This window comes from Oncorhynchus clarkii, chromosome 4, assembly GCF_045791955.1.
Source record: "Oncorhynchus clarkii lewisi isolate Uvic-CL-2024 chromosome 4, UVic_Ocla_1.0, whole genome shotgun sequence".
Classification (NCBI taxonomy): domain Eukaryota; kingdom Metazoa; phylum Chordata; class Actinopteri; order Salmoniformes; family Salmonidae; genus Oncorhynchus; species Oncorhynchus clarkii.
In genome coordinates, this window is record NC_092150.1 from 49410370 (window position 1) to 49426127 (window position 15758).

The following is a 15758-nucleotide window of genomic DNA, read 5'->3' on the forward strand; positions in this document are numbered from 1 at the left end:
CAATTCTATAGGGGAAAACAACTCTGTTGATCCCACAATGTTGACAATTCTACAGGGGAAAACAACTCTGTTGATCCCACAATGTTGACAATTCTACAAGGGAAAACAACTCTGTTGATACCACAATGTTGACAATTCTACAGGGGAAAACAACTCTGTTGATCCCACAATGTTGACAATTCTACAAGGGAAAACAACTCTGTTGATCCCACAATGTTGACAATTCTACAGTGGAAACAACTCTGTTGATCCCACAATGTTGGCAATTCTACAGGGGAAAACAACTCTGTTGATCCCACAAGTTTGACAATTCTACAGGGGAAAACAACTCTGTTGATCCCACAATGTGGACAATTCTACAGGGGAAAACAACTCTGTTGATCCCACAATGTTGACAATTCTACAGGGGAAAACAACTCTGTTGATCCCATAATGTGGACAATTCTACAGGGGAAAACAACTAACTTTTTATCGGATACAGTTTTGACTATTGGTTTTCTGAGATGAGTATCTACACATTATCTACACAGTGAACATATTCCCATACCCCTTGTTAAATCAATATTTTTGATTGGACTTTTTACGTTGAATTTGATCCGCGATTGCCAGTGACCCTAAGTAAGTCCTACAGTAATAATACAGGCATTTACAGATGAGAAAGGGTTTTAAGTGAAATTGTATAATGTGGTCAGCAGTTATGTGGTTGCGGTCAGTAGTTGTGGGGTTGTGGTCCGTAGTTGTGTTCTCAGTAGTTGTGTGGTTGTGGTCAGTAGTTATGGTGAGTAGTTGTGTTGTTGTGGTCAGTAGTTTTGCGGTTCAGTAGTCGTCAGTAGATTTCTTAAAAGACAGAGCTAGCTAGCTAACTAGAGACATAAGAAACTTGCTAGTGAGCTAACTAGCTAGCTAGCTACATTTTTGGCCGTGAGAGCGTGAGAAGAGAGTCAAATGCGTGTCTCACGGCCAATGCACTTCTTATCTCACGCATTGAAAAGTACTGCTTTTATTTTTCTGATTAGTCAGCTCGTTAACTTTCAACTGTGCTCCAATTTGTTTTGAAATTGGAGCATCTGCGCCTGTAATTTAACATCATGAGCGGAACCTTTGTCCTGTCTTGCCACAGCGCTGTGAACTGCAGCACATTGAAGCATACAGTATTATTGGTCTATTTATGTAAGGTATCAAGGAGATTAGATGCATGTTTTAAACAAATGCTCCTCAAGATTAGAGTGGAGATGAATGGAGAGAGAGAACATTCTCTGCTGAGTTTATAAAACTGTAAAAGGAGTAGCACAGTGGCACTGTTATGTACAGTGTTGCTGTTACTCCCGTCCCTGTTGCAGAATGCAGCCTTTTGACAGCATGTACTGAAGTCAATTTATTCCACACTTGCATTAGTCCCTTCGTTTGGTGATTGGCATTTAGACTGTGACAACGGAAAGGCAGAAGACAGTATGTTTTAGCAGGAAAGTTTGGTATGGTGACCTGATAATTTTGTCAAATAGATTGTGAACCCAAAAGTGTAAGTTTGATTTAAAAAATAATTTGGTTAGGTTGTAGGGGCACATTTACGTAATCTTGTCTTCATGAGATGTTTTCTATTTACATATCTTATTTAGGGGCTTCATAGCGAAGGGAGGGAATACATATGCATTCACCACTTTTCCTTTTTTTTTGTGTAATTTTCACTTAACCAATTTGGACTATTTTGTGTATGTCCGTTACATGAAATCCAAATAAAAATCAATTTAAATTATAGGTTGTAATGCAACAAAATAGTAAAAACGCCAATACTTTTGCAAGGCACTGTACTTTATTTAGTCTGATCAGTGGAACAATTCTCATTCTTTACATTGGGCTAAAACTCAAAATTACTGCTCTTGTCAGTGAGAACACTGTAGTGTAATCACATATTTGAAATCTGATGTGCGTAGTTGTGTCTTTGAAAAGTAATTATATGTGGCTATGTATTTTTGCAGCCATTCATGGACAGTTTTGAATACAAATCCAAGCATTGGATATTAAATACTCCAGGAATCAAATATAATTTTTCACATTTTAGTATTGTGCACATGCTAGGCAGAGATTGTATGGTGGGTCACAACTCAGAAACACTTCATATTTGTCTATGTAGAGTAAGACTATGGCAATGATCTTCAACTAGTAGGCATAAACCACCTGAATTTTATATTATTTCGATTTTTCTTGAAGGCTGGGTGATTTTGACACGGAGCACTTAGGAAACATAGATCAGGGGTGGCCAACCCTCCTGGAGAGCAAGCAGGATTATTATTTTTTTTTAAATAAATAAATAAATAGCATACTTTATATTTCATCCACCCCAAAAACTCAAAGTAAGAATGTCGTCGAATTATGAGTGTTCATTTAATGTTCAAAACATCCTGAATACACATGACCTGTGGTTCTTATTACAATACAATTCACCCTGGTCATAGGCCTAAGCCATGTCAAAATACATAGAATTGCAGGAAATTAGCTTTAAAACAGTGCAATTTTCCACCATCTAAGAGTTGTGCCACTGAAATTCACATCAAATCTCACTCCAAGCTTTCTTCAAAAGTTGGCAGCCCTTTAAACGGCTTATTTTATCAGTAAAAAAGCATTAGTAGGACTATAGGAAACATCAGGTATTGAATTTACAAGTGTTATTTGACAATATTTGCGTACTTCAGCTTATTAAAGGAGTTACATGTTCATATAAAACTGGTTCCTGAGTTGCTGGGCAATTAAGTTTAGTTTTGAACCACCATGTTAACTAATGGGAGTTTTAAATATTGTAAAAGGAGGTATAATAGTTATCAGAATGATTTTTGCAGGGTTTGTAATTTGGAGTGTTCTGTATCGTAAAAGTAGCGCTCGTGTATCGTTCTGTAGCGCTCGTCGTGGGGGGCTACGTGGGTTTTTGTATAGCTGCCCCGGCAATAGCAATGTTTCAAAAATGTAATATTTTGGTCACCCAAGAGCTCCATTTTAAAATTAGCATTTTTAAGTGATTATATTTTTTAAAGTATGATGACTATAAAAACCATATGTCAGCAATCAAGTTAGGCCTCTCTGCACATTATAAAGTTAAATGGTATGTTTCACATAAAAGCTGTAGGAAGAGTAGCGGTGGGAATAATAATAATAAGAAGAAGTATGACGAATGACAGTAGTGTGTTGCTTTGCAAGCACACTCTTAATTAATTATTGTTTTGCGGTGGTCTTTCATGCTGTCCCTCTGGCGTCTGTTGAAACCTTGATTTATTTAGATTTTCTTTTTCTCTAGCTCCTATCTCTTGCATTTTTTTTCATGTTTGATGAAGTTTCTTGACATCGTACGTACTAACGTTGTCCTCTTCCTATATCACTTTCCCTTTTTTTCGTCTGTTTCTTTAATGTTCCATGAAGGTTCTGGATATCGTCCGTACCAACGTACGCTCGGTGCTGCAGCGGCTTTGGAGGGAGCCCGACGTGGACAGTTTACATTTGTATCGCCTTTTCAACCGCGTCTTTAACCGACTGCTCTGGAGCCACGGACAGGGCCTGTGGAACTTGTTCTCCAACACTGGGTAAGTCTCATTCTCTCTCTTGTTGTCTCTCTGAATCAATATCTCTCTCTTTCCTTTTCTGTCTCTGTCTGTCACTCTCTCTCACAATACCTGATTTCTCTTCAATACTTGGTACTGTAGTGCTCAATCCCATATCGACCTCCATCCACTATCCCCTATGCATCTGCAAAGATATGAGAGTATTAACAATATGGTAATAGCTCCACCTTGCCCTCGTCCTCTGATAGACTAAGTGGAATTTTCACCATTGTTCTTACACCTTTCCAATTCTCTCAGATCACTCCAAGTGCAAAGAGGGTAGGGATTGTGCGTGTCTTTTTCTGCCTTGATTAGTGCATATTTCATTAACAAATGTCCAGAAAGTATGTGGCAATCAAGTATGTAACAACTGAAATCCATGCTACAGCATGATGATAACAGCATTTATTAGGCTCCACATTCTGCCCAATGCATGTTTGATTGACAGCTAGTGCACTTATTGACAGGCCCAGCCATGCACTGCTGTGGAGATGACAGACAGACAGACAGACAGACAGACAGACAGACAGACAGATAGACAGACATCCGGACAGGCAGACATCCGGACAGGCAGACATCTGGACAGGCAGACAGGCAAACATCCGGACAGACAGACAGAGTAGACAGACAGTCCCTCTCATCCTGCAAAGAGCTACAGGGATGAAAGCAACACGTGTCTATCAGAGTCGAGACACATTTCTCAGTCTGCATAATGTGGCCACAGATCTTGTTTTCTTATCATCGGGGCTTTTTATGTGTCAGAAAGGAAGGAAGGAAGGAAGGAAGGAAGGAAGGAGGGCTAAAGTAGGTCCCATACTCTTCTTTCCTCACTCACTTCTGTTTGTAGAAAGGTCCTTTGATGTCTCTCCCGACTTTTTTTGTGTGCCATTTTTGTGCCGACTGTAAGTGGCTTTCTACATAGTGACTCATCTCACTCTGCATCCTTATAGAAACACACACACTCCTATTCACATATCTACAGACACACACACACACATACATTATATTATATCATCTTCAAGAGCCAGCTGTGGTGCAGCCAGCTTCTCATCTCGTTGCTGATAAAGGTTCAACATTTTCCTCCCTCTCCATATTCTTTTTGTAAGCAGTTAGCAGCGCTCGTCGTGGGGGGCTACGTGGGTTTTTGTATAGCTGCCCCGGCAACTGCCACAGCTGGTAATTGATTGTCAATGACCGAGTGTGCCGTACTGTAGCCTTGTTCGAGTCAGTGAGTGGCTTTATTTCACTTGATGAGAGTCCGAGTCTCCGGGCGGATTAGCCAGCAGATGCGGCTCAGGCACCACATGCTGCTTGCGTCTAATTAGGGAGCGCGCTCCAGAGGATGTGGGCCGCCGTAGCCACAGGATAAACGCTGCAGGGGGGCCCGGCGTCATGCAGCGTTGGAGCCCACCTCGCTACTCGCTAAGACCAGGCGGTGTAAACGTACACTTGAGCTCCACGAAACCCCTCGTTTGATATTTCATCTGAGCAACTTCGACAATCAAACGCCGCCGCGACTATTGCGGTCGGAATTTAACAGGGCTTTGAAAGAGAAAGAAGAAAAAAATGGTCTCTAAACCGTTCAAAAACCCAAAGAATTGAGAGAGAAGAGGAGAGACATTAAAACGCCCTGACCCCTCAGTTCTCTCACTGTTCTGAGCGCCTCACAGTCGGGGGGAACGGCCAGTGTGATAAAGGAGGTTAAATGTACAGCATTTGTTTTATCCCCTGTTATGTCTTTGTGTGTGTGTGTGTTCTGTGGCGCAGCTCGTCGTGGGAGACCATCTTCAGTAAGAGCAGCGAGGTGGTGTCGCAGCAGGAGCTCCAGTGTTGCCAGAGGCTTGTGCAGCTGTGCAGGGACTGCCTCCTCGTTGTCTACAAATTTGTCTCCGAGTCCCGGGGCTCGCTCACCGGCCTCAGCCCCGAATGGGACGACACTAGGTGAGGATCAACATCCAATCAACGTCCATTCCTCCTTTGTTTTCTACTGATGAAACAAATCATTTTTGCAGCTGATATGCTTCTAACTTGAGTTGTAAAATTCTGCACACTTTTCAAAAAATCTTGGTTGGATGTAGAAACTTTCCTGATGTTCCTGGGTTTTTCCCGAAATCCTGGTTGGGGGTAGAAACTTTCCCAGTTCCCAGGTTTTACAGAATTCCTGGTTGGAGGTCTCTATGCTAATTACCTCCTGATTCTGGGAAGCCTCCAAATGGGATTTCTGAAAAAAAGTATTTGTTTTTTTACTCCAACTCCCAATATGGAGTTGTTAGTGAGACAACACACAAGACTTGGACAACGTTATGATTCCCATTTGTATTACAATGTTTCGAATCTCAGACCTGATGAAAATTCTAGTAGGGATCAGAATGTTATGTGTTTTGCACCCCACCAATATATATATATTTTTTCATTCATTTTCTTTCCCTATCTAGCACCTGAACCAAGTGGTAGGTGTTTATATTTCCTCTTTCAGTGTTTCTCCTAACAATACCTGGGCTAGGTGGTACCCCCCACTTCCCTGCCTAACTCTGTTGCCCCCCTGCCAAGCTTTAATATTACTCCTTAAACCCCCAACACGTCTACCCTTCCTAATCCCTAAAAAAAGTATGGTTTTCATTTGAAACTTTTGATGCCGGCAGCTCACAGTGTTATTTCCGAACCTTTGTACCCCGACAACTCCCCATTCCGCTCTAACTACGATTCTTCACAGGAATCTCACCTGACCAACAACTGACCCCAGCCTCTATACCCCTTCTACAACTCTTCTATTTTTAATGTCGATCCTCATAAGACTTGGTGGGGGATTGGTTTTGAACGTGTAAACTTTTAAGATGCGTCCCAAATGGCACTCTATCACCTACAATACCAGTCAAAAGTTCAGACACACCTACTAATTTTTCTTTATTTTTACTATTTTCTACATTGTACAATGATAGTGAAGATATCAAAACGTTGAAATAACACATATGGAATCATGTAGTAACCAAAAAAGTGTCAAACAAATCAAAATAGATTTTAGATTCTTCAAAGTAGCCACCCTTTGCCTTGATGACAGCTTGGCATTCTCTCAACCAGCTTCACATGGAATGTTTTTCCAACAGTCTTGAAAGAGTTCCCACATATGCTGAGCAGGCTGCTTTTCCTTCACTCTGAAGTCCAACTCATTCCAAACCATCTCAATTGGGTTGATGTTGGGTGATTGTGGAGGCCAGGTCATCTGATGCAGCACTCCATCACTCTACTTCTTGGTCAAATAGCCCTTAAGCAGCCTGGAGGTGTGTTGGATTATTTTCCTGTTGAAAGACAAATGATAGTCCCACTCAGCGCAAACCAGATGGGATGGCATATCGCTGCAGAATGCTGTGGTAGCCATGCTGGTTAAGTGTGCCTTAAATTCTAAATAAATCACTGACAGTGTCACCAGCAAAGCACCCCCACAGCATGACACCTCCTCCTCTATGCTTCACAGTGAGAACCACACGTGGATATTATCCGTTCACCTACTCTGCATCTCACAAAGACACAGCGTTTAGAACCAGAAATCTAAGATTTGGACTCATCAGACCAAGAAGAGATTTCCACCGGTCTAATATCCATTGCTCGTGTTTCTTGGCCCAAGCAAGTCTCTTCTTCTTATTGGTTTCCTATTGGTTTCCTTTAGTAGTGGTTTCTTTGAAGCAATTCAACCACGAATTCAACCACGAAGGCCTGATTCACGCAATCTCCTCTGAAAAGTTGATGTTGGGATGTGTCTGTTACTTGATCTCTGTGAAGCATTTATTTGGGCTGCAATCTGAGGTGCAGTTAACTCTAATAAACTGCAGTAGAGGTAACTCTAGTTCTTCCTTTCCTGTGCCGGTCCTCATGAGAGCCAGTTTCATCATAGCGCTTGATGGTTTTTGCGACTGCACTTGAAGAAGCTTTAAAAGTTCTTGAAATGTTCTGCATTGACTGACCTTCATGTCTTAAAGTAATGATGGACTGTCGTTTCTCTTTGCTTATTTGAGCTGTTCTTGCCATAATATGGAATTAGTCTTTTACCAAATAGGGCTATTTTCTCTATACCACCCCTACCTTGTCACAACACAACTAATTGGCTAAAACACATTAAGAAGGAAATAAATTCCACAAATTAACTTTTATCAAGGCACACCTGTTAATTAAAATGCATTCCAGATGACTTCCTCATGAAGCTGGTTGAGCGAATGCCAAGTGTGTGCAAAGCTGTCATCAAAGCAAAGGGTGGCTACTTTGAAGAATCTCAAATATAAAATATACTTTTCTGGTTACTACATGATTCCATATGTGTTATTGCATAGTTTTGATGTCTTCACTATTATTCTACAAAATTGTAAAAATAAAGAAAAACCCTGGAATGAGTAGATGTGTCCAAACTTTTGACTGGTACTATATATAGTGCACTACTTTGACCATAGCCTATGGGCCCTGGTCAAAAGTAGTGCACTATATAGGGAATGTGGTGCTATTTGGAACACCAGCTAAGAACACACAGGACTACAATGTTAACAGGAAGTAATGACCTTGGGATTAGCGTGCAGGTTAGCAAGCCCCCTGAGGCCAGTTTAATTCAATTATGAGCCAGATGAGGCGCGCCACAAATGACCTTACGCCTGCTCCTTCCCCCAGAACGCTTTAGATGATTCATAACCAGCGTATATTTAACAGGCTATCACTTTGCACTTTCTAATTTAGTCATTAAAAAGGGTGGGGGTCAGGGGGATTTTGGATAGTCTGGATTAGGTCCCCATCATCATCATGAAGGGGAAAGTAAAAATGTAACAAATGCCTACATTAGTTTAAAAAAAAGTTACTTTAGCTACTTTGTTAACTGTGCACTTTCTCCCCTTCCTACAGTAAATACCAACTCCATTCAGATTATTAAGTAGCAGCCAACCTGTTTTTACGCCTGTCCTTCTCATTTAACTTTTAGTTCTGTCCTTTTAATTCCATCTTCCATTGATTAGTTTAGATTTCTCCTAATAACTTGCAATACGGAGGCTCTAGCTCTATTACTGTGGCCTAGTGCCAGTTTTTTGACTTGTGATTGGACGACAACAACAGCAAGCTACACACACCACTGTCATGAAAAGCAAAATCAGCAGAAATTATAAAAATATCTCTCTTTCTTTGTGGGACGCATGATGTAGACCATCTATATTGTGAATTCACATGGAATTGTATGATTTCTTTCTTACAGTTTTAACAGAAAACCAGCAGTTTAAACATTAAGAAAATGTTTCCATTTGTCACATCCGTAGTCTGGATACACCGACTTTGTCTGCGTTCCAAATGATACCCTATAGTGAACTATTTTGGACCAGAGCATAATAGTCGACTGTGTTAAAGAATCTCCTTTAAAGAACTTCATGCCTTATCTTTGAGGAACTTGACGCCTTTCAATGGCAAGAGGCAGGGGTAGGAGTGGGGTGGTGTGTGTGTGTCGGACTAAACAATTATTTTTGGGGTATTTTGAAGTTTCTATTGACAGGTATTATTTTAGAATATGAGATGGGGAGATAGATGAGAGGGATACAGCATAGAAAAGTGAGTGGCGGAACAGGTATTGAACCACTGCCTCCAGGGGAGTATGTGGTTCGGCACCGACCAGCCAGCGGCCCACATTTAGCACTCCTATGGGGAAAGTCATGCATTTGAAAGAGAATTAAGCAACCTGCCTGAATTAATACTATTAACCTGCTTAGCCCTTGAGGGGTATCCTTCCCTCTGTCCATTCAAATAATACATTGGTCTATCTCTCAACGTCCTGTGTGTGTGTGTGTGTGTGTGTGTGTGTGTGTGTGTGTGTCTGTGTGTGTGTGTGTGTGTGTGTGTGTGTGTGTGTGTGTGTGTGTGTGTGTGTGTGTGTGTGTGTGTGTGCGCGTGTGTGTGTGGGTGTGGGTGTATGTTTGTGTGTGTGCTCACCACGGAAGCTCACCATTGGCTGCAGGACCAGCCGCCTCCGCCCATGGCTCTTCTTCCTCTGCCATCTCGCCCATTGACACAGGTCTATGCTCGATTCAGTGACCTCTATTCCTCCCCTCACTCTGGCCTCACCCCTTTGCTGCCTACAGTCTGACTGAGTCCTGACCAGGGTTAATCTCAATTTGCTTGGAAAGACCACACGTTGCAAACATCCAAATGTTAGTAGAGACCGCTTGCTAGTTTTGGAGGCAGCTTTATGTTTTCTAGCAAAGAGCAGTGTGGTAGCTGACTATCTGTGAATAAGTTCATTGTTTCTTCCCACAGTTTGCCATGTAAATTAGCTAGCTAGCCAAAGGCAGCGTTATGTTTGCTAGCGAAGAGCATTGCTGTAGCTAACTGTGAATAAGTGAATTATTTCGCCCCTCAGCTAGCTAGCTAAATGCAGCATTACGTTTGTGAGAAAAGAAGTGTGGTAGCTAACTAACTGAATATGTGAATAGTTTCACCCCACAGTTAGCCAAGTTAGTTAGTTCGCTAGCTAAAGTTATTTACAGTTAGTTAGCAACTGCTCCTACACTCTTTCACTAGCTACCGTAATGCTTTCAAAAACATGGTAATGAGGTGTCTCCAGTTGTGTTTACACTTTCCAAGTGTATTCCATTTAAATTCAGTCAACTCTGGACAGGAATCGAAATTAAAAATTCAAGAATCCAAACATCTTGGGCCCATGGACTTTCAATTCACCATCTGAATTTGACTGAAATAAAAATGGAATTGAGCCCTACCCCAATTCCCCACTGCACACCTTCCTGCTAACTGTGGCTTACTGTAGCTGTGTCCCAATAGTCTCAGATAGATTCCTCACCTTGTCTCCTTTTTTTCATCAGACTTAGTCTAAAAGTCAAGAAAGCTGACTGGTGAAAGGACAGATTAGAGGTTATGTAGGAAAGGAGGCAAGGGAAGTAAACAAATTGAGACTGTTGGGAAGCAGCCTGTCAACATGCAATCGCAAGAGACTGTGAGCCCTGGCCGGCCAATAACCTAACCTCTTCTCGTCACTTCCATTGCACTGCGTGCTGAGCACAGTTTCACAACGATGGTCATCCTTCCTTTGATTCCATCAGACACTTGTGATTGCCCCATGGCCACCATGGGGCTGGTTACAGTTATTTTGTCATTAGCCACATGCTTTGTCTCGATGGGGTGACATTATGTCTGCCTATGAGAAGAGCACCATCTTGCACCTGTCACCTCCTTCTGCTAGCCTGTGACTCATACCCTACTCACTGCCGTTGTGTCTGGACCCCCTGACCTGCATCCTTATGCTGCCTGCTTACCTGACACACACATACACACTAACATGCTCGTAAATGCACACATATGCAACACACACGCGCATGCCGAACACACACACACTCACACTCTCACATACGCATTTTACACAGACATATATTCTGCAGCACACACACACTGGAGTGGGTCTCAGTGATGAGAGACTCTAACTTAAGCACTTCTCATGGTAGGAGTACAGAATACGTGTCAGTGATCACTTACAATAGGTCTGAGAACAGACCTTCTATTTCTGTGTGGGCAGAACATATGAACATAGTCACACAACAGTATTATTGTGAGCCTAGATGGCTTTTCACGCTAGTGAATTGAACCAAACTGAACAGACCAATATTTACTGAGCTGGCTTGGTTACACATCCAACATAGTTGCTTGAATCCAGCTGAAAATTACAATGTGAATTATTCTATTCAGTACAGTTAAGGTTTTAGACCTTATTTCATTTTTTCCCTTTTTTTTAATGAATAACAATCAGGTTAATTGGGTTTTGTCTGTGGAATCGGTCAAAGATGACCTTTTCCGTACGGCTTTTGATCATGTTCACTTCTTTCACTTAGTCAAGGCTCTGTTATTCCGCTTGGCAGTTGTGTCGCTAACAGAGACCTTGAACAGTGCAGGGCCAGTTAGAGGTACTCCACATAATATAGCGGTGAGTTTGGAGCTCGTTCTCTTCACACTGACGATTTGAATTGAAGCAGGGCTCCACAGCAGTGGCTTCACCTGGACTTTCAACTGGCAGGTTACTGCAAGCAGCTCATCCATGATCAAAAGCCCAAGACCTGGAAGACGTGTTACAGAGGGTCTAATTAACTGCACCCCCGCAGTGTGATCAGGGCTCAGAAAGTGTCGGGACCATATCATGCGTTTGGCCTACCTAGTGTGGACAGAATGTTCTCTGTGTGAATTCATGAGAAATAGAAAGGGAAAATAGTACACACAATCACTAACCACCACCCACAAGCATCACTGCATAGTTCATGTTTGAATTTCAATTCTTGCAGTGGAATTTCCAAACATTGGCCAACAAGTGTTCCGTGGAAGAAATATGGTTATGCCTTCCAGGAAGTGTAACACACACCAAAGTTTCAGACTGAACACAGTCTAACGAGTTTGTAATAAAACTCAAACAGAACAGATATCAGATACAGAGGAAAGCCTTCAGGAGAAATCAAAACTTCTTCCAGAAATGGATCCCTATTCCCTATGTAGTGCACTACTTTTAAACAGATTAGGGAATAGGGTGCCATTTTGGACACAGACCGACATAATCAAAAACGAGGAAAGGGATGAACCCGAAAGGTGACAGAAAATCCTGCAACACCATCTTAAACTGTAAGTTTAAAAGTCAATGTCCCATCGGAAACCATTGTAAGCAGTGCCCCTGAAGTTGCGAGGATGTAGCGAAGCAGTGCAGCAATTCGAGAGGGTATTGGCTAAGTAATCCGCCCTCCCTCACTCTCCTTCTCTTCCGGCCTTGCTCCATTGAATGGTTGAGCTCCAGAACAGGCCAAGTAGTACTGTGGGTGGGTAGTTTAACAACCGCAATCGAAAGTACCCGCACGGCCCACTTGAGTGGTTTTCAAGGACATTCTACTTGAACTAAATGAAGTTAATTTGAATCCTGCCCAACTCTCCTGGGTCTGGCTCTGTTGCGGCAGATGCCCTCAACGCAGCAAGTCTTTTTTTGGTCGACTTTAAAAAGAAGAAGAAGCAGCTCGACTAATTTGTCCAGGAGATATTTTACAGGGTAAGTATGTCAGAGTGAACACTGTTATCTGCCAGCAAACAGAAGAACATTAATTCACACCATAATCCATATGGTTCAGTTGACAAACTGTTTTATTAGTTAGCCATTCAAATCTGTAAAATTCGATCAAGCTTTTTACTCAAATGCCATTTTCGTTCTCCCTGAGTTACTTCATCGATGTCCCTTAACATTTTGAATGAGTTGAAATGTTGATACATATAGTTAAATAACATATTATACGCCTTGTTATAAGACATTATACAGGTGCATACATGCTTATAAGTTATTAAGCAAAGTGTTACAGCGAGTTGTTTCTGTTTGAGCTGTACTCGTATTTAAAGAGGAAATCTGCAATTCAAACAATAACAAAGTGGTCAACACACCACTTTTTTGGTAATTAGCTTAGGCAAGGGGCTGGAGAAATGTAACCACTCTCAAATTCATAAACAGAGAAATGGATGCAAGAATTGACCATGCATGATCTCAGAATTATAGTTTTAACCATGTTTTGAGGCTATACAGTGTTTGTTTACCATTACATTGTTTACAAACAAGGGATTTAAACAAGCTTATATTTTAGGTTCTGATGGGGGTAGGACAGTTGATCTAAGCTCATTAGGCATTTGTAAGTTATATTCTTCATCAATCAATCGGTTTACAGCATTAATTTGGGCAAATCAATGGGCAAATCAATCACAGATTGCTGTTTTATTCAAGCTCTGCGTAGCCGATGTGAGTAAGACCTTTAAACAGGTAAACATTCACAATGCGACAGAGCCAGATGGATTACCAGGACCCGTACTCAGAGCATGCGCTGACCAGCCTGCAATGGTCCGACTGACATTTTCAACCTCACCTTGACCCAGTCTGTAATACCTACATGTTCCAAGCAGACCACCATAGTCCTTGTGCCCAAGAACCCCAAGGTAACCTAACGAAATGACTATCGCCTCGTTGCACTCTGTAGCCATGAAAAGCTTTGAAAGGCTGGTCATGTCTCACATCGACACCATCATCCCAGACACCCTGGACACACTCCAATTCTCATACAACCCCGACAGATCCAAAGATGACACAATCTCTATTGCACTGTACACTGCCCACTCCCACCTGGACAAGAGAAACACCTATGTGAGAATGCTGTTCATTGACTACAGCTCAGCGTTCAACACCATAGTGCCAACACCAAGCTCATCACTAAGCTAAGGGCCCTAGGACTGAACACCTCTCTCTGCAACTGGATCTTAGATTTCCTGACTGGCTGCCCCCTGTTGCTGAGGATAAGCAACAAAACATCCGCCACGCTGACCCACAACATGGGGATCCCTCAGGAGTGCGTGCTTATTCCCCTGCTGTACTCTCTTTTCACCCACGACTCCAACACCATCATTAAGTTTGCTGACGACACAACGGTGGTAGGCCTGATCACTGATGACAGTGAGACGGCCTATAAGGTAGAGAGAGATCAGAGATCTGGCAGTGTGGTGCCATGGCAACAACCTCTCCCTCAACGTCAGCAAGACAAAGGAGCTTATTGTGGACTACAGGAAACGGAGGGCCGAGCACATCCCCCATTCACATTGATGGAGCTGTAGTGGAGCTGGTCAAGAGCATCAAGTTCCTCGGTGTCCACATCACTAAGGATCTATCATGGTCCACACACACCAACACAGTCATGTAGAGGGCACGACAATGCTTCTTCCCCCTCAGGAGGCTTAAAGGATTTGGCACGAGCTATCATATCCTCAAAAAGTTCTACAGCTGCAACATTGGGAGCATCTTGACTGGCTGCTTCACCGCTTGGTACGGCATCTGCTTGCATCCTACCACAAGGGACTACAGATGGTAATGTGTACGGCCCAGTACATCACTGGGGCCAAACTACCCATCATCCAGGACTTTTATACCAGGTGGTGTCAGAGGAAGGCCCATAATTTTTTCAAAGATTCCAGTCACCCAAGTCATAGACTGTTCTCTCTGCTTCTGCACTGCAAGCGGTACCAGTCAGATTTCTCAACCAAGTCAAGAACCAACAGGACCCTGAACAGCTTCTATCCCCCAAGCCATAAGACTGCTAAATAGTTAGTCCGGGTAGCTATTAGTTAACTATTTAACTATCTGCATTGGCCCTTTTTGCACAAGTTTTATTTTTTACTCATCACATACGCTGTTTCTACTGTTTATTATATATCCTGTTGCCTAGTTACTTAATTCCTAGTTATATGTACTGTACATATCTACCTCAATTACCTTGTACATTGACTCAGTATTGGTACCCTGTGTATATAGCTAAGTTATTGTAATTCATTGTGTATTTATTATTACAATGAACAAAAATATTAATGCAACATGCAACAATTTCATGATAAATTGTAGACCACACTATCTACCAAGAGAGTTCTCATCTATATTATTCGTAGCCGTCTATTTATCACCACAAACTGATGCTGACACTAAGGCGCACTCAATGAGCTGTAAAAGCCTATTTGGAGGAGGTCAGAGACCTGGCCATGTGGTGCCAGGACAACAACCTCTCCCTTAATGTGATCAAGTCAAAGTAGATGATTGTGGACTACAGGAAAAGGAGGACCGAGCACGCCCACATTCTCATCGACGGGGCTGTAGTGGAGCAGGTTGAGAGCTTCAAGTTCCTTGGCGTCCACATCACCAACAAAATAACATGGTCCAAGCACACAAAGACAGTCATGAAGAGGGCACAACAAACCCTATTCCCCCTCAGGAGACAGAAAAGATTTGGCATGGGTCCTCAGATCCTCAAAAGGTTTTACAGCTGCACCATCGAGAGCATCCTGAGTGGTTGCATCACTGCCTGGTATGGCAACTGCTCGGCCTCCAACCGCTAAGCACTACAAGGGGTAGTGCGTACGGCTCAGTACATCACCGGGGCCAAGCTTCCTGCCATCCAGGACCTCTACACCAGATGGTGTCAGAGGAAGGCCCTAAAAATTGTCAAAGACAGCCACCTAGTTGTTCCCTCTGCTACCGCACGACAATGGGTACCGAAATGCCAAGTCTAGGTCTAAGAATCTCCTAAATAGCTTCTAACCCCAAGCCATAAGACTCCTGAACAGCTAATCAAATGGCCACCCAGACTATTTACATTGACA

General features: G+C 42.4%; 1 protein-coding gene across 1 annotated transcript in view; it reads left to right on the forward strand.

The window, feature by feature from the left end:
* LOC139406907 (tubulin tyrosine ligase-like family, member 7) overlaps positions 1 to 15758 on the forward strand; it is a 209828-nt gene that overhangs the window by 189802 nt on the left and 4268 nt on the right. The window contains exons 18-19 of the mRNA XM_071150057.1: positions 3409 to 3569; positions 5355 to 5528. Coding sequence (XP_071006158.1) covers positions 3409 to 3569; positions 5355 to 5528 — 335 coding nt within the window. The remainder of the gene's footprint in view (positions 1 to 3408; positions 3570 to 5354; positions 5529 to 15758) is intronic.